The sequence below is a fragment of the Dermacentor variabilis genome, chromosome 10 (genome assembly GCF_050947875.1).
Source record: "Dermacentor variabilis isolate Ectoservices chromosome 10, ASM5094787v1, whole genome shotgun sequence".
NCBI classification, from domain to species: Eukaryota; Metazoa; Arthropoda; class Arachnida; order Ixodida; family Ixodidae; genus Dermacentor; species Dermacentor variabilis.
Genome location: NC_134577.1, coordinates 94549607 through 94575913, shown reverse-complemented (window position 1 = coordinate 94575913; position 26307 = coordinate 94549607). Strand labels below are relative to the sequence as shown.

The 26307-nt window shown below is 44.4% G+C and overlaps 1 protein-coding gene across 1 annotated transcript in view; it reads left to right on the top strand.

The window, feature by feature from the left end:
• LOC142560829 (uncharacterized) overlaps window positions 1-21763 on the top strand; it is a 42829-nt gene extending 21066 nt beyond the window's left edge. Inside the window, exon 6 of the mRNA XM_075673205.1 lies at window positions 21423-21763. Within this exon, the coding sequence (XP_075529320.1) occupies window positions 21423-21553 (131 nt within the window). The 3' untranslated portion in view covers window positions 21554-21763. The remainder of the gene's footprint in view (window positions 1-21422) is intronic.
• Window positions 21764-26307: the final 4544 nt, after the last annotated feature.

The window sequence follows — 26307 nt, the reverse complement described above, 5'->3', positions numbered from 1 at the left end:
TATGAAACCCAGAATAAAAATACCATACAGAGCATATAAATAGTGCGCCAGCAAGAATGCGCCAAAAAAAGCAAAGCCTCTTGAACTATACCAGGAGAGTGTCGGTAGCTAGCTTCTGAAGACTTCTGAATTAAAGAAATACTAATGGCTAGATAATTAGTTAATAATTATCCGTGCCCCCCTCCCCAAAGAGCATTGCAAAAATTGCAGCGCTTACCTTTCTACTCAAGCGCAAGTTCAGAGGGAAGCTAGATAGAATAGTAGAGAGGGCGGAGGAGATGAGGAAGAGAATGGGTAGAACCGACGCAGTTCCGAAACGGGTTCATAGGCGCGGAGTCGAGCTCATTAAACGGCTACAGAAAATAGCGCCTCTTCTTCTTCACAATCGCACTCCCTCACTTTTTGCTCGAAATTCCCATGCAAGAGGGAAGGTGGTTTAGTGAAAAGGGTCAAGGGACGGTATGATACGTTTCTACTATTGCTAAAAATAAACACCGTGTATATTTGCAACGCAGACAGCCTACGCAGGGCGTGCAGAAGCAGAGCCGCGTTAACTAATACCATAAAGACTAGGCGGCAATACGAAAGAGATCATAGGTGAAATCAACACTTCTGTGCCCGGCGTGGTACCTTTGGGGCTGTGGAATTGCTCGAAGTCGCGCGTTTGATCATGACTGCGGCTGCCGCATTTTGTCGGTGACGAAATAAAAAACGCCCGTGCACTTATATTTATGGACACATTAAAGAACACCACGGCCTAAAAAATTAATGACGAGTCCGCCACTTTATACGGCGTGCCTCATAATCTGATTGCCGTTTTGCCTCATACAACCCAGTAATTTAGTTCGTAATTTCGGGCTGTGGTGCGATGTGTCATGTGAAGGAATGAATATGTTTAACCCTCTAAGATGTTATGAAGCAGCGCGCATAACAATGCCTCGAGCAAAAAGCACTCCGTGTGTGTTCTGTGTACTACGCAGACAAGCAGCAGTGGCACTGGCAAGGTAACATTTAGCGTCAACTCACTACTCTCCTAATCGGACTATAGGTTCAAGAAATTAAACATTCGCCGCCGTCATAATAATAATAATAATAATAATAATAATAATAATAATAATAATAATAATAATAAACCTATTTTAGGTCCAGTGCAGGACGAGTCCCTATCCCTCCGATCTCCAATTACCCCTGTGCTGCGCCAACCGATTCGAACTTGCGCCGGCGAATTCATTGTTTCATCACCCCACCTAGCCTTTGCCGTTCTCGACTGCGTTTCTGGGCACCCATTCTGTAACTCTAGAGGTCCACCGATTATCTAATCTACTCATTACATGACCTGCTTATCTCGGTTCCTTTCTCTTAATGTCGATTAGAATATCGGCTATGCCCGTTTGCTATCTGATCCCCACCGCTCTTAAGATTCGCCGTGAACATCACCGCTAAAATCCATCAATCATAGCAAATAGCACAGAAAGCTTCTCTTGCGTCGATTCCAACAGTGCGTGGGATCCGCGTTTTTTTTTTATTTGGTCAGCTTCCTTTTCTTTTTCGTGACCCTTGCACTCTTACATATTATCGCCAGCGCATGCTCAACGTATTCTTTCTCTCTCATGAAGCTCTCACGAAATCGAGTTGGCTTTCTGATAGAGCGATTGATAAATCAGCCACACAAAGGTCCCCAAGGTTATAGTTATCACTCCCGTGTTCTTTTTTTTTTTCGACGCAGACCTACAGTGAAAGGTGTGAACAGGCCCTATGAACACCAACATCTCTCAATACTCGTACAATCGCATCCTACTGCATATCTTCCTCATCAGTCCTCAAATTCATCTTTTTCCCCTCTCCTGTTCTTCCCCTCTTCTTCCCTCTAAGCAGTGTACGAGGCCAGAGGGTATTACCTTAGGCTGGCCCCTCATCGTTTCCTCAATAAATTCTCCTTTCTCTATCATCCCGCTTCCGTGATCTGTCTGGCGAACCAGTTACAGCATTTCGCAAAAATACTGGCTTTATGAGAATTTGCCTACTCTTATAAAGATAAAAGAAACTCACCTGTATTCTTCCTTATCTAGCCATCAGAAAAAAATGAATTATCTGAGAACCTAATGCGTGAACGTGTTGAGCACGGGCCTGCGACCCCATATAATGCTGCAAGATAGAACGTCAATATAGTTGTGCCACGACAGGTCGAGTGTTTTCATCGATTGTTCGTGGCTGTGCAGAACTGTCGGAATAGAAGCATTCAGAAGTTAGCTGGCTGCCCGGTGATGTTTCAGGTTCAACTCAGCCTTACCAGATAGACCAATGCGTCTGTATAGCGTGAACATTTGATGTGCGTGGCATGAGTGCGTGCGACGCCTCTATGTGCGTGGCGACAGCAAGAATGCAACGACGACTTGTATTGTATGACCGCCATAGCAATGGCATGGTGACCACATTCTTAAGACATTGTTTACTTTGGTCACTTCACGAACTTTTGGCGTATTTGTAAAGAAAGCTTCTCAAGAAAAGGGACAGTTTCGTTACATGTCGTAGCTAGTCACCAGAGGTATAAATATATAGGTCCCAACGAGAGAAGACAGAGTGGCTAAACTAATGGTAGGGGCGTAATTAGCATCAATATAGTGCCAGATATGTATATTGCGAAAAAAGACAGAAAAGCGCCGCAACAAAATTTCGTGCGAGAGAAGACAACGTTGACGTACATGCACGTTAAAAAAAAGCCTGTAAAGAAACTCGAGATGAATAAAAAAAATAGCGGGTCCGGAAAAAAATGCAAGTTCTGAAATTCAACGAAAAAGATCCTGGAAAGAATGCGAAACTACGATATGATTAGGCAACACGGTATCGTCTACATTAGCACCAATTTCAGTGCATATAGTATGTACGTCGGCTTTGGTGGGCACACGTTTTCTTAAATGTGATGATAGGTCTCTGGGAACTCTTCCCACTTTACGGTTTCTTTTTACATCGTAGTTAACATTTTCACGAAGTTACACAAGTTATGTACTAGCTTGAGCCACTTGGTATATGCCGGCTACAATCTTACCAAGTAAAAATAGGTTCCACTGGGTGTGTGGCCCTGCTATACAACCTGCTGCTTGCCGCTTCCCGATCTAGCAGGCAACTTTGGTCAATGAGCATGTGGGTGAACATACAACCTTAACATTCCATAGCGGATATCTGTGTGTGCCATTTCCTGATATGCCAAGGTGACACGAGGGGGTATGCAGCCTAAACATAATAAAGTGATGGTGTCTAATCGACAATAGAGATATCAGCGTCCAATGCGGCCCCACGATGGATAGCCATTGTAGCCTAGTTGCTGCCAGGATACCACCAATTGGGGGAGCGGCTTCTTGCTACGGTGTTTCAATTGGAGTGCAGTAATTACGACAAGGTGAATGGTAAAAGTACTGGAATATGAGCGAGTCGGTAGCTATAGCTACCAAGATTGTCTGTGCTGTGAAACAAGATACCAAGCTCGTAAGATTTAGACTACGTGTAGTGTAAATATTGGTAACTATCCACCATGTTTACATAGGCTAGGCCTGCCGGTGTGTCTGAAAGAGGATCGACAATCACTTGACAAAGATAACCACTCACGCTTAGCCAAGCACTGCAACAGGTCTCATTGTGAACCTGTCCATTGTAATACTGTGATTTTGTTTGCACACAAATCCAAAACACGGGAAATAACCGAAGCATTCTATATCAGAAAGCGCGTCGATATATATATATATATATATATATATATATATATATATATATATATATATATATATATATATATATATATATATATATATATATATATATATATATATATATATACATACATAGATAGATAGATATAGGCATGTGTCCAGTTGTGTGTGTATGTAACTTTCCCAAAATAAACACATTTGCGAGTCATAGCTTGTGCCTTGCCTTTGCCTTCTGTCCTAGTTTGATGCGTGCGCGCAGCGATATTCTTATGACGATGTATGGTGTTGAGGTTATATTCAACATTGCGGTTGGCAGTGGGTCGAGTGTCGAGGTATATGTGCATGAGATTTCGCGTTGCGCAGATGGGATTCGGTACAATATCGTCATATTATTCATCTAACATATCAGCATATCATAACCAATGCTTACACTAATCATACAAAATAATGCTGATCGCATTGACGTCGCCTGTCATTTACAGGGTGGATGCGCCGGCAAAAAAAAGAGTTAGTGATTTTTGCAGGGCACCTGTGCATATGTTGTTATGTTTGTTTGCGTTTTGTTTGAATTTATCTTATTACAGGTGAAGCTGTATAATCCTCTTCTTTTGTTAGTGTGAATAACAATCTTTGTTTATTTTTTGTTTATCAATTGTTGCGTATCTGGTGTCGGCATATTGTACAAAATTGTATTGCGATAGCAATTATATGGGCTCTCCAGGCAAATTTCTGCTGCCGGCGTCGCCGTGCGGTTCCGTATAAAGTCCAAACGCGATAACACCACCGCTTCGCATCCTACGCTGTATGCGCCAGTGAAAGCGTGCGACGAGAGCTGATGATCGCTGCTGAATCTCGCCCGCGCGAGAGGGACGAGTGCGAAAAGCCCGCCTCCTTCTCTCGCGCGCCAGGGCTCCAACATTGGGAGAAGCCGCGGGGAGGGGAAGGAGGAGGTGCCTCACAATAAAAATTTGAGGGGCTTTACCCCACAGGCGTTCTCCTCCAGCTCTAAATGAGCATGTGCCGGCAGTACGCGGTCGCGCAGCTGTATCTTGAGAGCGATCTGCGTGGGGGGCAGACTCTAGGTGCGTCGGTGGCTCGTAGCTCTTTACCTGCTCTTGGCACTAACTTGGCGTTGAAGCGATAGAGAGCACGAATGTCACTTCACTCGCTTCTGCGGCCGCGTTTCCTCACGCCAGCATTTTGACAGTGGTCACAGTCATCGAGTGTGATGTGTCTATGGTAGCTGTGCGCGCTTGCATCATGCTTAATAGTTTAGTTATTCACCGAGTGTTTGCAAGTGGATACGGTCCATAAAAATATTATCCTTACTTCGTATGTGTGTCTGCTATTTTGCTATTGTAATCGATCCTCGGTTTTTGGTCGAAACTCCGTTTTGTGTGTGCGTGCGTGCGTGTTTGTGGGCGTGTGTGTGTGGGGGGCGTGTGTGTGTGTGTGTGCGTGTGGGCGTGCGTGTGTGTGGGCGTGTGTGTGTGTGGGTGGGTGGGTGTGTGTGTGTGCGCACGCCCGTGTGATAGCCCATTCTTGGTTGAGACAATGTGGCGTGCAATACATGTATTGTTAAAAAATACGCCAGAACGGATTTCACTATGAATGCCGGCGGTAATCGTAGTAGCCGTAGGGCAGTGTGTTCAAGCAAACCATATTCATGAAGTCACGTATCTTTGTCTAACGTAGTGGAAATTCTGAAACTTTGGTTTCTTCGGCTAGATGCCACATACTTCGATATCGTCCTACTTTGCTATCTCACTTGTTTTACAAGGTCGCCTATGAGCATGGAGACATGAAGGTTACTGTATGACGCCAATTCAGTGACAATGAAATGATGAAGAAACGATAATGATGAAACGACAAAGATGCATAACGACGACACCATGACACAATTCGATGGGGATTCCTACATTATGACAACGGTGTAAAGACGACAACGTGATGACAACGGCATAGGACACTGACATTATGACGACTGTTTGACGTCGAAGGCGTGACGACGATGGTATGGCGTCAATTGAATGAAGAATCGGGAATGATGAAGACGGCACAATGAGTACCGCATGACTATGATGGAGTGAGAATGGTTACATGATGGCGTCTTTCTCGCGACGATGCAAGGACAACAGCGGCATAATGAAGACAGAATGACGACAGCATGATAATGACAGAATTAGGAACGGGTAATGACGTCGATGGATTTACGAATGTGGTATGACGGCTATGGTACGAAGACAATTTTATGACAACACTGAAGGAATGACAATGGTTGAACGACAACGTGGTGATGATGCATGACTACAAATGTATGATGACGACTGCATCACGAGGGCCGGAGGTCGGAAAAACAGTGATGACGCTGGAAAGACTGTGAAGGCGCCTCGACGACCGTATGATGACGAATACGTGACGACGACTGTATGACGATGACAGCAATGGCATGGGGACAATTAGATGGCGAATACATGATCACAACGGTGGGACGATGACTGCATCACGAACCTTGTATGATGAAGATGTCATGGTGACGACGGCATAAAGAGAGAAACGGGACGAAGCGGGAGAGCCAATAATGGCACGTTCACGACAGGATAACGGTGACCAGGGACGATGCAGGCATGTCATAGTGACTTTCTGACAATGACGGCATCACAAGGGTGGCGATCCCAATTGGATAACAACAGCATGATTGCAGTAAACCACAAAGTAAGATTGACGTCGATGGAATGATGAAATGCGGTATTACAGCGACGGCGCGGCTTCAATGGGATAAAGGTACTGAAGTGATGACAATGATAAACGAAAGTGTTACAACGAAAGCATGACGACGGTGACGACATTAGCGTTGTCATGGCGACACAAGTGGGTCGTATGAAAAAGCTAGAGTAGTGGTGAAGCAACAACCACGAACGCATACCTAGTGGCACAAGCTATTCGACAACTTGGCCGACTGGGTTGGAGTAGAAGGCGTGACGATGAGAGTGTTATGAGAGTCAGATCACGAAGCTGGAATGACGACGACTGAATAACCAGGACGGCATCGCTGTTGCCGTGTGTCAAAGAATACATGACAATGGCGTGAGAAAGACAGCATGAAAAATGTTGGACGACAAAGCTGGAAAGACGACGATTTAATGACCAGAGTGGCATAACTATTACCGTGTGACAACGAATGCATGGCGACGGTGTGACAAAAATGGCATGAAGAACGTTAAATGAGAAACCTGAAATGACGGCGATACAACGACCCCGACGGCATCACGACCACAAGCCCAAATCAAGTGGCCCACACTTTTAGACAACTTTGGCTACTGGGTCGATATTGAAGGCCTGATGACGACGACATGACGAGAGCAAGATCACGAAGCTGCATCACAAAATTACCACAACGACGTCAATATATCTGTATGATAAAAATGCTTGACGACTCTATGACAACAATGCCGCGATCACCAAGGCATCCCGACCAGGAGCGAATGCTTAGTAAGTCAAGCTATTGGGCCACTGGATCGGCGTAACCACGTTGGCTGCATGATCTTACCGTCGTAAGATTACAAAGCTGGAATAACTACTATGGATTGACTACGATGGCATCGCGACCAGGAGCATGTCTGGTGGTCGAAGCAGGTTTACAACTTCGGCCAGTGGGCCGGCGTAACAGAATAGATAGATAGATAGATAGATAGATAGATAGATAGATAGATAGATAGATAGATAGATAGATAGATAGATAGATAGATAGATAGATAGATAGATAGATAGATAGCCCCAAAATGACTGCATTAAGCAAAGTGTCGTGAAGCACTTTGGGCAGTAGGCGTTCGCGACTCGAATGATAGAGCAGCGAGAGGTAATACAGCCGATCGAGCACCGAAACAAGGTTTGTCTCTCTCGCCGTCATTCTCTCTCTCAAAGCCACAGCCCCACTGCTCCTTTGTTTACAGTACAGCTATCTCCCTCGCGGAAAAGGAAGCCGTCCCGGCGACCTACGGGTCGCACAACACAGGCGGGTCATAGTACGGTGTCAGACTATGGACATGCACAATTTCACGTCCTCGACGGCGACGATCCAAAGGTACCTCGAGGTTTTCCACGATATAGTTCATTGGAGACGTTTGGTTGATGACACGGTATGGGCCCTTGTACTTCGACGCGACATTTGGTGACAGTCCAGGCGTAGGGGCTGGAACCCAAAGCCACACTAATGAGCCAGGAGCATAGGATACAGGGGCATGGGAAGTTTCTCGATGGTGGTGCTGGAGTTGCTGGTCTTCGGCCGTAAATATACGGGATAGCTTGCGACACTCTTCTGGGTGTGCAACAGCTTCGGATAAGTTGATGGTTTTCGTGGTGTCAAGGCGGTATGGAAGGATTGTATCCATTGTGGAAAAAGGTTCGCGTCCGTACAGGAGAAAGAAGGGCGAAAATCCCGTTGTAGTCTGCGTGACGGTATTATAAGCGTAGGCCATAAATGGTTGAACATGGTCCCATTTACCTTGGTCGGATGCAACGTACATGGCCAGTATGTCACCAAGAGTGCGATTAAAGCGCTCGGTCATACCATTTGTCTGTGGATGACATGCAGTAGTGGTGCGATGGATGATGCGGCATTCTTTGAGGAGAGCTTCGATGACGTCGGAGAGGAAAACGCGGCCTCTTTCACTAAGTAATTCCCTGGTAGCTCCGTGGCGAAGGATGATGTTGCGCAGGAGAAACCAGGTGACGTCACGTGCAGAAGCGCTGGACAAAGGGGAAGTATTCGCATAGCGCGTAAGATGGTCGATCGCCGCGATTACCCAGCGATTGCCGTCTGATGTGGTTGGCAGAGGTCGTTAAATGTCGGTGCCTATTTGAGTAAACGCAAGTTCTGGGCAAGGCAACGACTGCAATGGGGCGGTTGCACGACGAGGGGGTTCTTTATGCATTGGCAAAAGAGGAAGGAGCGTAAATGTTGACGGATGAATCGATACATGTCCCGCCAGTAGTAACGAAAGCGTACACGTGCGTATGTCTTTAGTACACCTGCATGCGCGCACTGGGGTTCGTCGTGGAACGCTGCACAAATATGCGAACGCAGATGCCGAGGGATGATAAGCAACCATTTGTGGCCGTCCGGGAGGTAGTTATGACGGTAAAAGAGCCCGTCGCGAATAGAAAAGTGATGTGCTTCGCGACGTAATGCGCGACTGGTAGTGGGTGTCGATAGGGTGGACAAGAAACTCAGCACGGACAAGATTCATTGGTCTTTGTTCTGCTCCAGAAGAATGTCCGTGGCAGTAAGGGAAGACTTGGACGACCTCGTTTGTTAGTGACAAACGAGACAAGGCATCCACATCCGAGTGTTTTCGGCCAGAATGGTGCAGCACTGGGATGTCGTACTCCTGCAGTCGTAGGGCCCATCGAGCAAGACGACCGGATGGTTCTTTTAAGGACGACAGCCAGCACAGCGAGTGGTGATCAGTTATCGCGTCAAATGGGGTCCATAGAGATACGGACGGAATTTGGTTATAGCCAAAATTATAGCCAGGCATTCTTTTTCTGTTACCGAATAGTTTGATTCGCGTTTAGAGAGTGCACGACTGGCGAAAGCGACAACGTACTCATCGAAGCCAGCCTTTTTCTGAGCGAGAACAGTACCAAGGCCGATGCCACTGGCATCCGTGTGTATTTCAGTTGGAGCGCTTGGGTCGAAATGGCGCAGGATTAGTGGTGACGTCAGGAGACGACGCAGGTTTGTGAATGCGGTATCACAATCTAGTGACCAGGTCGAAAGGTGGTGGCCACCACGAAGAAGCTGCGTTAGAGGTGCTACTATGGTGGTGAAATTGCGGATGAAATGGCGCAAGTATGACGCTAACCCAATGAAGCTGCGCAGTTCTTTCAAGGTCGTTGGTCGCGGAAACTGGGCAACAGCTTGTAGTTTCGCCGGATCAAGGAGTACACCTTCTTTCGACACGACATGGCCGAGGATGGCCAGCTGCCGGGCATCGAAGCGGCACTTCTTCAAGTTAAGCTGGAGGCCAGTATCGGCGATGCACTTGAGGATGCGTTCAAGTCGAAGTGGGAAGGAAAGTCCGGGGAAAAGATGACGATGTCGTCCAGATAACACAGACATATCTGCTAGTTGATGCCGCGCAAGATGTTGTCCACCATTCTTCCAAATGTGGCAGGCGCGTTACACAGGCCAAATGGCATCACGGTGAATTCAAATAAACCGTCAGGTGTGATGAAGGCCGTTTTTGGATGGTCTGACTCGGCCACTGAGACTTGCCAGTACCAGGATCGTAAGTCTAAAGATGAGAAGAATTCAGCGCCTTGGAGGCAGCCTAGCACGTCGGCAATACGTGGTAGTGGATAAACGTCCTTGCGGGTGATCTTATTGAGTCGCCCGTAGTCCACGCAAAAGCGAATTGTGCCATTTTTCTTTTTGACCAGCACTGCAGGAGAAGCCCAGGGACTGTGCGAAGGCTGTATGATGCCGCGTTGTAGCATGTCTCGAACTTGCTCAGTGATCACGGATACAGGATACGGCTTGTGGCGTAAAGGTGTATGGTTGACGGTGTCGATGTAGTGGACAACAGTGGAAGTACGGCCTAAGCGAGATTGTTGTAGGTAGAATGACGAGCGAAAGCGGTCAAGGAGATCGATGATCTGGCCATGCTCACTCGAAGTGAGGTTGGAATCAATACACCGGGAAAATGTTGGGTCACACGGCGGCATGGGAGGAGAAACTTGAAGGGCCAGAGCGCCAACCGGAGGAGAAGCCGGGTCGTCAGGCATATTGTAAAAGATGCTCGGTTCGATTTAGTCAGCATAACCAAGACACTCATCGTGGAGCAGGCTAGCAGGGCAAGGAAACAGGTTCGATATATAAAGTGCGCTGAAACCTTGATGAATGGCAAGAAGGGCGAAAGGAAGCAAGAAGGGACGACGACGAGCAACAAGTTTAGACGGCGTGAAAAGAACTGTGGAGTCGGAAAACCCAACACAGGAAACAGGTACAAGTGCGGCAGAGTATGGAGGAATCTCGGTATCGGAGGTGACGAACGCACGACAGGAAGCGTCATCATTATCTTCAAAAACGGTGTGGCCGAATGGCGACAGCGCGAGTTCAGCACGGGCACAATCTATAACGGCATGATTAGAGGACAGGAAGTCCCATCCTAAAATCATGGCATGGGAGCAGCGAGGCAGAACAACGAACTCAACATGGTATAAAGTGCCGCTTATAAGCACACGCATGGTACACTTACCTAAGGGTTCAATCGGCGCAGCGCTTGCTGTACGTAATGAAAAGGCAGAATATGGCGTCGCTACTTTTCTAAGGTTAGGACGAAGCTGGTCCGAAATCACTGACATTGCTGCACCCATGTCTACAAGCGCATGAACGGCAATGTCGTCTGCATAAACTTCAAGGACGTTTGCAGGAAATAAATGAGGACTTGAGGAGTTCATTGAGATCGCAGTTCTTGCCTCCGGAACTGTGGTTCTTCGTTTTCCTCTCGGATAGCTTCAGGGCGACGGAGAAGGGGCGACAGAGAACGCCGACGGGGAGACGAAGACCGACGGGAATTGAAGGTTCGGGAATCCAGAGGTGAGGTTCCGAAGGGCTGAGCGGCAGAAATGGAACGAATCGGAGAGTTGAAACCGTTGCCTTGTGGCCTCGGAGAATCCGAAGGATGCCATCCGCGCCGGCGGCAAGGCCGTGCTACTTGCCGAGGTAGGCCGCACGAATAAAAGATAGGCCGGTTTCCATGGGTGCGCCATCGATTGAGAACAGTGGGCGGAGACTGATGAAAATATTGGCGAGGTGCGCACATGAGCTGCTGTGGCGGCCACTAGCTACTTGTAAGCGCATATGTTGTCGCTGCTTGCGGAGGGGAAGGAAAGGTGCTGATTATTCTGGGTTGAATAGCTGCAGACGGAGGCCTTGGATTCGCGACAACGGCCACGTACGTAAGTGGAACAGGTGTAGGAGGTGGTTGATGAGCAAGTGGTAGCGACTTGTATAACGTTAGCGACTTGTTAGTGCCAGAGTCGCCCTTTTCTCCCAATCTCCTGACGGAGATTGGGAGACAAGGGCGGCTCTGGCGCTGGACTGACTGGCAGAAGAGATAGTTGGCGTGCCACTTCTTCTCGTAGAAATTGTTTGATTTGGTCAAACATTGCTGAACCGCAAGGAGTAGCACTGACGCCCTCACTCAGAGCTGAAAGCGCGACGTCCGGAGCGAGCGCGCGCCGCGTAAAAGCAGTTGTTTGTACAGCTCCTCGTAACTCTGGCAAAGCGTTATGAAGTCGTTGACTGTCTGAGACTTCTTTGCCAAGAGCATTTGGAAGGCGTCATTTTTTATGCCGTTGAAGATGTTCTTGACCTTCTCATCTTCGGTCACATCTGGGTTGACACGTCCTCAATGTCAACTAAATCTTAAATGTAGCTCGTAAATGTTTCGCCCTTTGTTGTGCACGACAGCGAAGCTGTTGTTCAGCCCGAAGTTTGCGCACTGCAGGGCGACCGAAGACTTCTTGAAGTGTCGTCCGGAATGCTGTCCAGATAGATAGATAGATAGATAGATAGATAGATAGATAGATAGATAGATAGATAGATAGATAGATAGATAGATAGATAGATAGATAGATAGATAGATAGATAGATAGATAGATAGATAGATAGATAGATAGATAGATAGATAGATAGATAGATAGATAGATAGATAGATAGATAGATAGATAGATAGATAGATAGATAGATAGATAGATAGATAGATAGATAGATAGATAGATAGATAGATAGATAGATAGATAGATAGATAGATAGATAGATAGATAGATAGATAGATAGATAGATAGATAGATAGATAGATAGATAGATAGATAGATAGATAGATAGATAGATAGATAGATAGATAGATAGATAGATAGATAGATAGATAGATAGATAGATAGATAGATAGATAGATAGATAGATAGATAGATAGATAGATAGATAGATAGATAGATAGATAGATAGATAGATAGATAGATAGATAGATAGATAGATAGATAGATAGATAGATAGATAGATAGATAGATAGATAGATAGATAGATAGATAGATAGATAGATAGATAGATAGATAGATAGATAGATAGATAGATAGATAGATAGATAGATAGATAGATAGATAGATAGATAGATAGATAGATAGATAGATAGATAGATAGATAGATAGATAGATAGATAGATAGATAGATAGATAGATAGATAGATAGATAGATAGATAGATAGATAGATAGATAGATAGATAGATAGATAGATAGATAGATAGATAGATAGATAGATAGATAGATAGATAGATAGATAGATAGATAGATAGATAGATAGATAGATAGATAGATAGATAGATAGATAGATAGATAGATAGATAGATAGATAGATAGATAGATAGATAGATAGATAGATAGATAGATAGATAGATAGATAGATAGATAGATAGATAGATAGATAGATAGATAGATAGATAGATAGATAGATAGATAGATAGATAGATAGATAGATAGATAGATAGATAGATAGATAGATAGATAGATAGATAGATAGATAGATAGATAGATAGATAGATAGATAGATAGATAGATAGATAGATAGATAGATAGATAGATAGATAGATAGAAACTTGATTGAAATGAAAAATATTTGAAGGAGGGGTGGTCGGAGCCTCTCAGTCCAGGGCCCCACTGGCCTCTGCCGCCTGCCTCACCTGTCTAATTAAGGACTTTTGTCCTGCCAGGTCAGAGTGGGCGAGCTGTGCCTCCCATTGCTCCATTGTGTTACTGGTATTTTGCCTATGAGGGTACTTAGTGCACTCCCAGGTTATATGTATTAGAATAGGTATGCCACCGCAGCAAGCACAGTTGGCCCTATAACGAGTGGGATACATGGCATTTAGCAATTTTAAATTGGGGCATACCCCGGTCTGTATTTTACGGCAATCGGCGTTCTCTTCCCCGCTAAGTTGTGGGTGAGGCGGCGGGTATTTTCTGCGGACTGCGCGCTGATGAGCAAGGATGTCTTTGGCATTTATATTGGTGGAATTTTGTGAATTTTGGTGGAAAAGTCAGCCTCATGCTTGGGGAACCAAAGATGGGTGACCCCGGAAAGCCAGAATGGTACGTAACCAAGCTTGTCAGCTTCAGTCCTTTTGTTGTGGGCACTCCCTCAGTTGTACGATGATAGCGAGACCTCTACGTCATGACCGTCAGTGCCATTGAATATGGGAGGATACCGTTGGCGTGGCGCACCAGGACAGACTACTGGAAGCGGTGCCTGGGGTGGATCAGTAGGACTAGTTTCTTCAGGCATTGGAGATGTGACAGGGATCGTCTGGCTTCGGAATTCCAGGTTTGCAAAAGTTCCAGCACCTCTACCAGATGTCGTGAAGCACTTTGGGCAGTAGGCGTTCGCGACTAGAATGATAGCGCAGCGAGAGCTAATAGAGCCGATCTAGCACCGAAAGAAGGTTTGTCTCTCTCGTCTCCGTTTTATCTCTCAAAGCATCAGCCCCACTGTTCCTTAGTTTACAGAACAAAAGAACTATATTCACGTAAATAAATAAATAAATAAATGCATACATAAATAAACAAATAAGATGTTGATCAATCGCAGAGCGGGGCCCCAGTTTTGGCCTAGGTGGATCCCAAAAGCGAGAAAATGTCCCACAGAGTCTACGTAGTTTTGCCTCCTTCGAGGAAAGAACTGAGCAGTGTGGGCCGATACCAAAAGGCGGTGCAGTCTAACATAGGGTCTGAAATCACCAGCTACAACACTGCATGGATGAATAAAACTGGCACACTCTCGCTTTTATTGTATTACTCCAATGTTTGGCCCGTGGCGGTAACCGTACGAAGCTTGTATTTTTGATGCATCTATATGCAGGGTTTGTTATCTCTCGCTTTAATCAGCCACGCTTTGCGGCATACGAAAAAAAAAATAATGGTAAGATAGACTGTTATTCGTGCGTTCTACTATTGTGCCCGTTAACAACTGTAAACTAGTGCGCGCTCGCACATGTTACCGCATTTCTAAGCAAATTGCCGCTTTCAAACGTTACGCTCGCGCTAAAGTAGTTATACTCGTGGATAATTTTTTCTGGCAACGAATGGAAAGCTGCGAAAGCAAAGCGCGCACAAGTGAGAGCGCTTCTGAAAACAGCCCGGTGTTTTCCACGTTAGTTTAGGCTGCAGAAGAGAAAACATAAAACATCTTATTAGCTACAGTCAAATAAGAAAAAACATACCATTGAAGTTAAAGTTTATTTATTTTTCGGCTTTTCCCTTCGGCGTCTGGGCAAACTCGAAGCCGTACACGTTAAGCTGCGTCGATTCAGCGTCTGTTCCGAGCAACCAAAGCAGTGCCAAACGCTGGCGAACAACTTGGCGCAATAACACATATGCAGAAGCTCCGCCCCCGTAGCTTTCCCTTCATTGCCACAGAATGTTGTGCGCGAGTATCGTTAGCAAGAAAAAGAAATTGGCATGGGCAGGACATGTAATGAGGAGGGAAGATAACCGATGGTCATTAAGGGTTACGGACTGGATTCCAAGGGAAGGGAAGCCGAGCCGGGGGTGGCAGAAAGTTAGGTGGGCGGATGAGATTAAGTGTGCAGGGACGACATGGCCACAATTAGTACATGACCGGGGTAGTTGGAAAAGCATGGGAGAGGCCTTTGCCCTGCAGTGGGCGTAACCAGGCTGATAATGATGTTGTTGTTGATGAGGATGATGATCGTTGGATTATTATTATTATTATTATTATTATTATTATTATTATTATTATTATTATTATTATTATTATTATTATTATGATCGTTGGCTTTGGCATGAGAGCACTATATGTGTGGCTGCGGTGTAATGCATGGCATAAACAATCAAAAAATGCTGCAGCACAATGAGTACAGCGCCGTGTTGTTGTACTGCATAGGCCATTTGATCCGCCCACCTCACGCGTAAGTAGTACATCGAAGCTGCTAGCCTCTCGTTGGCCATCATTTTCCGTTTTTGGCGATGCCAGAATATGCGTAGCGATTCCAGGGGTAGTGCAATACCGGGCCAACCCGCGGCGGAGGTGAACCAGGCTTGAAGCGCTCAATAAAGTCAAGCGAAAAATGCAGACATTCTTTACATACATAACGTCACTCGTTTGAATATAGAACAAGCACAAAACTAGCATCCGAACCACATAATCAATGATAAGGAGCTTTTGAGAGCAATGCGAAGCACGCACCGCTCCCCGCACATCTTTCCCGGTAAAGATGACCGTTGAACATGCTGCCGCGGAGACGGCAGCTTGCAGGGGGGGGGGGGGGGGGGAGAGCCTTTTGACAATAAAAGAACGAGCCTGGCATCTGAATTTATTGTTGTTGCAGCACCTCTATGGGCAGGCAACGCATAGTTAGGACTCTCGAGGATCAGCGCGAATACGTGGAGCGCCAAAGAAAAAAGAAACGGCAATACGACCAGTGCCAGCGCGGTGTCAAAATTCCCATTACTACCATTGCTGTAAATTACCCTTACTACCATTACTCTAAAGCAATAAAGCATTGCACATCTGCCTCAGCAGTTGTAGCCGTGGTTTTCAACAGCTTCGCTGGACAGCCACTTTCGCGGGACGAGGATGGCGAGTAAATTTTTTAATATTATTTTAAGAGGCTCGAAGTGAGACGAGGCAGAAATGAGGGCTCCTCAAGTTTCTTTAAAGCTATTCTCCGCACTCCCCACGCATTTATCGATATGCCTATTTTAAAAGAATACACTACTTTTCTGCCTGGCAGCCCACATCTCTACATTCATGCTGATTTTTATACGGGCCGCTAAATGCTTCGTATCAGGATAACTATATTTCGCACTTAAATTGTGGCCTTATAATTGGTGTACTAGGCTGTTTCACCGGTTTTACAGACAAGTTTTTGCATTGAAAAGGCATGGAACCAGGTGAGTCAGGAACATGCATTTGTGTAGCTAGAAGTGCGTGGTATCGGGCCAAGAATGCTTTTCGTTCAAAGGGAGTGGAAGGTTACCCCTATGCATATGTTTTGTCTCTTTCCTGTGTCATTTTTTCGCCTACTGCAACGCCACGAATATGTACAGTACCAAGCAGTCAAAGCGGTTACAGTATTTTCCATTTACCATTTCTCGTTCGGTACCATCGTTGACACCGAGTGATAAATCATGGAAATTGCGGAGGCGGCGAGTATTGTGACGGCCGATGAATGAATTACAATGTGCGAAATGAATGGAAAATAAAGGGCGCGGTTACAATACACGGCTCCAGGCAAGACAGCTTTCACGAATTGGTTATCTCAGCAAGAAACTGCCCAGATCTCCTTTACGAGGCTTGAACGCTGGCAGAAATAAACCATGCACATAGTGGAAATTTAAGAGTCGCGCCAGAATAAGCACCTATGCACAATATTATGATGAGACGTGCTAGTTTGTCTATATTTGTCGGGAGAAGGTTTTAAAGCACCCCATCTAATACACACAAAAAAGTACAGACACACGATAAACAATAAGGAAAAAAACTGTCAGCTCAGTCCTTCCTGTCATTTTATATTGTTTGTTTCTAACCTCATTTTTTCTGTTTTCGCTTTCGACCGTAGGAACCTTGTTTGCGTGTAATAAAGGTGCGACAATTTTCGGGTCACACCAGGAACGTGCTAAGTTTGTTCGCAGATTACTTGAGGGTACAATTGCCGATAGCCTGCAAAAACCAGAAGGTGTCAATGGATTTCATTTTTTCTTTTTATTTCATGTGCGTTTCTAAACGTAGATAAAATAGGTACGCGAAAGAAAACGCGCCGTCAATGGCTCTAACTGAAATTTTTGAATGGTAACCTTGACATATTGACTGATAAGTTATATTATGCTTCGTTGCCAATGATTTCATTAGGGAAGCACAAAAATACTCACTGCCGGTTCATATGGGTTTAAAGAACATAGCCACAGCCACACGAAGTAATGGACATTGAACCCATAAAACCACACGGGAAGGACTGTGTTATGTTTATTTGAAATGAAGGAATATACAGGGTAAAGAAATATGAAAATAGACAGAAAGCCTTAGGTGCTTCAACCTACGTTTATTCTTCTATAAGTTTAGTTTTCATGACCTGGGTCCCTTATGGGTGAATGAGTTAGATAAACATGCTATTTTCCCGATTTTAGAAGATTGGTGCCAACCAGGAATTCTCGACACCTTGTTAGGCTATATAACATTACCTTAGTCTTCTGCATGCTAATCTTGAGACACACTGTTGCCGTTTGCAGACTACGGTCCTCAAGTCATCCGTAATCTTGCTGAATAGAAAAGAGCCGTCTTCAAACCGCAGCTTACTGAGATAAATGCTGTTGGTTTTCACTCATAATCCTTCCCAGTGTGACAACTTGAACACTTCCTCTGAGCATGCAGTGAATAGCATTAAGAGATTACGCCTGTTTGCCTGACTTCTTTTTAATGGTACTTTTCCCGCTTTTATTGTAGAAAATTAGAGTAGCTGTTGAATCTGTATGCATACTTGCTAAAGTATTTACGTAGGCTTGCTGAACTCCGTCACTGAGCAATGCCTTCATGAGCGCTGGTGTCTCTACTGAAAGACATGTCTAGCAAAATTTTCCCAACGGTGTACGGGCGTGCCTGTTCGTGGTGTAGCGACTCACCACCGTCTTTGTACCACATCTCATGGGGATGCCAAAATACACCGCCAAATTTAAATGCCCACTTAGTTAGGTATAACCTAACCAACACACTGGAGCAATGGGAGGCACAACACGCCAGCTCAGACCCGAAGGTGCAGAAGGCTCTTCTTGGTCACATTCGGCTAGCGGCAGAAGCCAGTGGAGCCCTGGACTTGGGGCACCGCCCATCAAGCTCCTCATCCCCTATCTCCATTTCCCCAATTCAGTAAAGTTATTCTCTCTCTCTCTCTCTCGTAATCTATTAAAGCCATATATGAAGATTGGTTGTACTCAGCAGATACGTCAATTACGTGATGTGTGACATAGATGTGATACACTCTATAATGATACTTGCTGAGGCAGCCCGCTCTGTGGGTTGAAAGAAGTCCTGTTTTCTCGTTGTATTCAGCCACCTTGGTGGATATATGTACATTGCTGAAATCAAGGTAATATTGCTACTTGTATTCAGTTGACGGACCTGTTCCGTCTTTCTGATTAGTATGAAGTTGGCATTATTCCAGCTTTCTCGTAAACTTAGTAAAAATGAACTGCGTATGAAGGGTCGCAAGTTTTCCAGTATATTATCGGGTCGCATACGAGGGCTCACTGGCCTAATGCCTGCTCTTAGCAGCCCATATTATGTGAAACCTGCAGCTCAAATTAAGTTCCGCGTCCGCAACTTTGTTGGCAGACAGATGACTGCCACAGTAGCTTAATTGGTAAAGCACTTCACATGAAATGTCAGAGATCTAGGTTTGGTACCCACCTACGGCACATTCTCTTCTCGACCTCTTTTCACCGGCCATTTTGTTTTATTAGGATTGCAATTATATGGACTCTCCACGCGAACCTACGCCGTCGGAATTGACTTAGTATTCGGTGCATATTCATAGATATGCGTGCTGTATATTTATATATGCCTTAGTTGCAAGGTATATGCCATACTACCTTACCGCCAAAGAAATTCTCTTCTATACTTGGCTGACATTTCTGCAGAATTAGACACAATTGCAGCGCGCAAACAAAAGTAATTACACATTTCCTTCACAACGCGTGCCTTTTATTCAAAAGCTTCACTATTACTAAAAAGGGCAATACAACATTACTCCTCACAATCTGAAAGCGTTGTAATTTCACTGTCTCGCTCTTTGCGGGCAGCCTGGGAGATGCCATGGCATGCCCTACACGAGGGGCTAAATGTTTTGAGCGTGCCCGAAGTTCATCAACACATGAGTATGTCGCACTGGCGTATACTTGGAACACTGTCGCAGAAGTTAAAACGCAATGCCAAACCTTGCTGTCGCTGTAAGCGCCTCGTCTATTGTGCGAGTTTTCCAATTGTGCTTGTGTCTTTCATCTAAACCTATCAAACACTTTCCTCTGTGATTTTTCTGGCTTCATTGTCTTTTACATTATAAGCTTGCCATGAGCAAAAGAGGAGCCAATTGGATGCCCTTATGCTTCTCTGCAGGAACATACGAGGGTCGTTCAAGTCCAATCCGGGACTTTTAAAAAAAAACAAATAGAAAAACCAATTTCAAGGTGTGGACAGTGGATTTATTTGTCCACATAACCTTCAGGAACAGGTACACACTGATCCCAGCGTTTAACAAACGCCTGAAATGCTTCGGCATAGAAAGGTTTATTATTACGATGGAAGAATTGTAGGACACCATTCTTCATTTCATCATCAGGGATGAAACGTTTCCCTCGAAAGAATTCCTTCAGGGACCCAAACAGGTGGAAATCACTTGGTGCTAAGTCAGAGCTATATGGGGGGGGGAGGTGGTAACATCTGTCAGTCAAGTTCCTGGATTGTTCGAAATGTGCGCTGAGCGGTATGCGATCGTGCATTGTCTTGCAAGGAGACCTTTGTGATCAAAACCGGACGTTTCTTCCGTGAACCCTTGTGCACATCACGCAGAAGACGGCAGTAATACTCACTGTTGATAGTGACAACATGGGGTAAAAATCTACGTGAATGATTCCCTGTTTATCCGAGAATACACTTCCCATCACTTTACCAGCAGATAAACCTGTTCGAAATTTCTTGGGAGGTTGTGATTCCGGATGCTTCCATTGCATCGATGCTCTTTTGGATTCTGGGGTGAAATGGTGAACCCATCTTTGGTCACATGTCAAGGTGCGATTCAGAAAATCCTGGCCTTCCCTTTCATAGCGTTCCTTCAGTTCTCTACAGACTTCAACTCTATTCTGTCTGTCAATAGCAGACAGCTGCTTTGCGACCCAGCGTGCCCTCATTTTCCCGAACAACAATTTATCATGAATTATTATGTTCACTGTTCCTAACGACAGGTTACGCACCCTTGCAATTTCACGACAGATTATGCGACGGTGGTCCATGATAAGCTGCTCCACGCGCTGAATGTTCTCAGGAATGACTATTGTGGACTGCGATCCACCACGATCGCGATCGTCAGTAATAGAGATACCGCCATCTTTGACACGCTTACTCCATTAAAATGTCTTACTGCGACTGAGTGTCACATCGCCATACTGAGCCTGAAGTCTTCTGTAAATTTCAGCAGGTTTTACTCCCTCATTCACTTGAAACTTATTCACAATACGCGGTTCCACGTAGTCTTTCACACTGTTGTCCGCCATCTTGAGTAACAGTCTATCCAGAAGCGCAGGAAATGAGCGCCGTCTACCAGTAACAGGACACAGGTACCAGTTTCTACTGCATACAAAATCTCCAGCCTAGGCGTCCATTTAAACTGGGAAAGAAAAAAAGTCCCGGATTGAGTTGAATGACCCTCGTACGTTTCCTGAATATAAAAGCTTGATGCACTTTGCATTTTAAAAAAGTCATGTCAGCAGTAACAACCTCAATGAGAGGTCTGCTGTGTGCTGGCCTGTGTCACATGTTGAGCTCAGTCGACCGCATTTTTTGTTTATTTTCTTTGCAAGTCAACTTATGCAAAACTTGTTATTTAAGCATGATTTCACTAAATATTCATTTCATTTCTTTTTCTTAACAGACACAATTGACTGCGAGCTCCATGTGAGGCACCACAATAGGAAAGGACTGTTCAACTACTGCGAACTTTATTACAGAGTGTATTGCCACGGAAAGATATTCCAGATTTATTCAGAAGCCTGCAAGAATTAAAAGAACATGCTCACGAGTCAAAGAAGTTGTCATGATGCGGAATGACTTTGCTACACTTTATTCGGACGACTGGGCTAAAGTTAATTAGAATAAAAAACTGCTCAGGAAACAAAGATTCCGACATGTTTTACCATATGTTGATCATCAGATAACATTTGTAAAAAAAGCGCTTGCAATAAAAAAATCATGAGCCATTCCATTCTGTGAAGGTAGATGACCAGCGAAGCTGTGTTGCAGACGACAAAGAAGGGACATAAAATTTCGAACAAAACTACGAACAGATTTATTATCTTGATCGGTTGTCATCGTGACGTAAGGTATGCACACACGTTTATTTTTTATACGAGCGCGTTCATTCGTGCTATACATCCGCTTCATACATTCGTGTTTTCATTTCGCGATATATTGAGACAACAAATCTGAGACCAAAATCGTCGCATCGAGCAGCAGTGGGCCAGTGCCGTCAGCGCTTTGGCAGACGGATGGCAATATAGGAATGCTGGCATGATGAGCAGCAACGGAGACAGCGGTGCAAGAAGATGACAACGACGAACGCGCGAGAAGTTGCACGACCACGTTCGCGTGGTTACAGCTGCGGTTGAAGACGACAAAAGCGCGAGCTGTGGCACGAGTCATTGCTGATGATGATAGTTTTTCTGCTCGCATATTTGCTGATGGACACAAAAAATGTCCGGAACCATAGCTATAAACAGCTTTGCTGCAATTCGCAATTAACAATATATTCAAGCGGGAGGGAAGCGTTCACACGGAAGTGCTCCCAAACACTGCCGAGTTCATATTTTCCAGCCAAAAACAATGCGTCCAATGAGACGACTGTGTGGTTTGTATTTTTCACACAACTATACTTAGGAAATATACGTCTAAAATGTAACGTGAAGTTTATCAAATGGCGAAATATTTCTCACATCTTGACTATAGGCTGATAATTCATTCTGAGCGTTTTCAACATTTATTTATAAGCGTTAGTTACGATTTTAGGTATACCTTCCACTTATGAAATAGCAGCTTCACGAGGAGCAGCAGAGATTCTTTCAAAAATAGATGTCGCTGACACGCTATACACTTGCTTTAAGCGGGGTAACTGTATTTCTTGGCCCAAGCCCAGCGGCCTCGCTGGTTCCTGAGAAAGTCTTGCAAGTAATCGATGCAGCGAGCAACACGGCTTCTTTTTACAATATGGCATCTGTTGTTGGGAACCCATCATGTGAGGCATCTATGAAACCACACCCCTGAACGTCTATTTGATTCTCGTTGCTCGGGAACACGCTACAACTTAATCTATTTGTAACAGTCGTCAGGACACTCGAAACGCTTATGTACGAGTAGTGCGAATTCTTAGAACATGCCGCAGGGATGAATGGCGAAAGGGAAAGTTACGCCTGATAAAGATATATCAGCAGAAGCAGCGGTGTCAGGGACTTTATTTTTGATTTGTAAGAGGACCTTGGGTGTAATAAGTGAGAAAAAATTTCTGCCACCTTTGTCGTTCTTCTTTTTTTTTCTCATTTTCAGCGCTTCAAACGCCCGGCAGTATTTCTTCAAGTCACATGCAGTACTAAGACCTTTCTTCGTTATAAGAAAATTACAAACATCTTCAGCGATTATTAAGCACATGTCATACTTTTGCTTCGTCTGTCATGGTGGCGCTAACGTTTCCGCATAGTTTCAAAACAGCCTGCACGTACGTTGTACAATTTTCGCCAGGTAATTGAGCTCATCGGGAAAGCGTCTGCTCAGATTTCGTTTTCTTGGAGATCGGGTCCCCAAAGCACTTGGTGATTTCTTCTAAAAAATTATCCAAGCTTGTCAGTAGGTTGTCGTCGTTTCCAAACTAAAAGAGCGGGGTTGCAGCGAGGAAGAAAAACACGTTATCGAGGTCCTTCGCATTTCTCCAGTGGTTGTGGCGACTCACTATTTTGTAGTGTTTCAGCCAGTCGTCGACGTCAGCGTTCGCCTTCCCCGAAAAGGTGGCTGGCTCCCGCAGCGGTGTCCACTAGCCAGCCTGCCCTGTGTGATTGCTGTCTTGTTCGCCACCGGTGAGGCCGTCATTGCCTTCTCCGGAATCGGCCATGTTCGCTGCATGTAGTTTTAAATCGGCCAAGCGTCTACTTCGTCGGACAGTCGGTAGAGCTGGGTTCTTCAGGATCGTCCTGGATTTACCCCGCACTTCAACAAAAGATGTTACCAAATATGATTATTTATAAAGTGAAACGAGGCCCAGAGGGAAGCCACAGGGAATGCCCAGCTGGTGCAGAGTACAGCCGCGCCAACGCACGCACACCCTACTTATTGCCCTGCCTAAGCCGCGCAGTGCTGCTACAATACTTTCCGTTGATGTAGAGACCAGCGAGTGCCGATCTTTCAGGAGTGTAGGCGGCTTAGAGGCTGCGAACTTTGCTTTCCCCCGTTATTTATTTATTTTATTTATTTATTTGCAATACTGGCAGTCTCAGTTCAGACCAAAGCAGGTGGGCACAATTTTACAGAAAGAAACAAACAGGTCATGTTACATGGTACATTAAAAGAAAAAAAAAAGGAAAAACGCTTCCTTAACTACTGCAGAAATCACCAATAATACAATACTTTTGGTTGGTATGACAATATGGCCATAACAATATAACAATGTAGTTGGTATAACAATATAACAATATTGCATTACTAGAATTTATATAAAAAATAGCGAATGAATGACACTTGTACGATTAGAGAACTTATACAGGTAATAGATAACCGCGCAGAAGCGGCGAGTTTGGGGTTTGAAATGCATAAATTCCACGCACAGAAATAAGTATTACAGATATGTGGGTTAAGATTAAGATATGTGGGTGTGTTAAGAGGAAGCTTTAGCTCGGGCCCAACTCCGACGCGGCCTATTCAAATACATGTAAAACGCAAAAACGTTTTTATGAGATAACCCCTGGACCGATTTTGATGAAATTTGCTTCATTTGAAAGGAAAAGTTAAATTCTAGTGACTGTTGGAAGCGGTATTTCGATTTAGGGTTTGAATTTTCTTAAAACGATTTTCAAATATTTGACCCTTTGAAAAAAATAGAAGCACGAAGTTTATAAATTCATAGCTCTGCATCAAGAACCGATATCGCGGTTCTGTAAACGGCATCCATCAGATCATTCAAAGCGGACAAATTCAATATGTCATTCTACATCTTACGTGAATTTGTTACGTTGGTTACAACGGTTTTGCAAAAGTTGTATTTCTCTATGATTAAATTTTTTTATATTCATGTGTAACATATCAATTTTGTCCGCTTTAGATGTACTATTAGATGCAATTCACAGAATTGTATTATCATTTTTAGTGGCTGAGTTACAGAGTTGTAAACTTGATAGTTTTGTTTTTTGAAAATTTTCGATTTTTGCCAATTTTTAATAAAAGATTGACGATCTAACTCAAAACTTCGAAACCAACAGTCACTAGGTTTTAAGCTTGTCTATTAAATGCAACAAACTTCGTCAAATTTGGTGCAGTGGTTGCCGAGAAAAACGAATTCTCCTTTTACATGTATTTAGATAGGAGCACTTGAGCTAAAGCTTCCTCTTAAGTGGCGTCTTCTCTGTTTGATGTCTCCAGTAGGTTGATGAACTATGAAAGTGACGGAGAGGAAACTATGTCTGAGTGGAGGAGATTCCATTCTCTGATCCCACAAGGGAAAAGTGAAAACTTGAACGTGTCATTGCGAATACTGTACTGGTTTAGTGTAAATGGGTGATTTTTTCGCGACAGGCGTGATGTAGACAAAGTAACGTATTTAGTTCGGTCTATCTTATAACTGTCGTGCATTAGTTGGTAGATGAATTTTAAGCGGGCGTGTCTGGCCCTAACAGATAGTGTTTTAAGACCTGCATCAGCTAAGAGGTTTGTAGGGGAGTCATAGGGACTGTATTTGTTAAAAACGAACCTCACAGCTTTTCTTTGCACCTTTTCTAGTTTTGATATGTTAGTTGATGTGTGTGGAAACCAGATGATGTTAGCGTATTCTAAGACGGGGCGAACAAAAGTTCTATAGGCTAGTAGTCTGGTGTGTTTCGGTGCAAGGCGTAAACATCGTCTAAGGAAAAAAAGTTTGCGTAATGCGACTGAGGTAATATTATCAGTATGTAAGTTCCATGAAAGGGTAGAAGAGAATGTCAAACCTAGGTATTTGTGGTTATTTACTTTATTCAGGCAAGTGCCACCGAGGGCGTAAGAAAATTCTGAAGGCTTCTTTTTTTGTTGTAAAGGACATGCATACCGATTTAGTGGTGTTAATTGACATTTGCCACTCTTTACACCAATTGGACATCAAATCGAGTGCTCTGTTTTATAATAAGTGGTCTGCGTAACTGACAATTTCTTTATAAATAATACAATCATCCGCGAAGAGCTTAATGTCACATTCAATGTTAGCAGCAATGTCGTTAATAAAGATCAAAAATAGCAATGGGCCCAGTACTGACCCTTGGGGAACACCGGAGGTGACAGCTACAGACCTGGAAGGGGTGTTATCTACAATAACATATTCTGTTCGATGTGATAAGAAGTTTTTTACCCATGCAGTAATCTGACCACCTCCGATTGCAGCCTCCAGTTTTGCAACTAATTTTACATGGCTTACACAATCAAACGCTTTACTGAAGTCGAGGAGGATCATGTCTGTCTGGCTTCGGTTGTTTAGGCTGACCGCAAGGTCATGCACCACTTCGGTTAGTTGTGTGCCCGTTGAGAGGCCACTT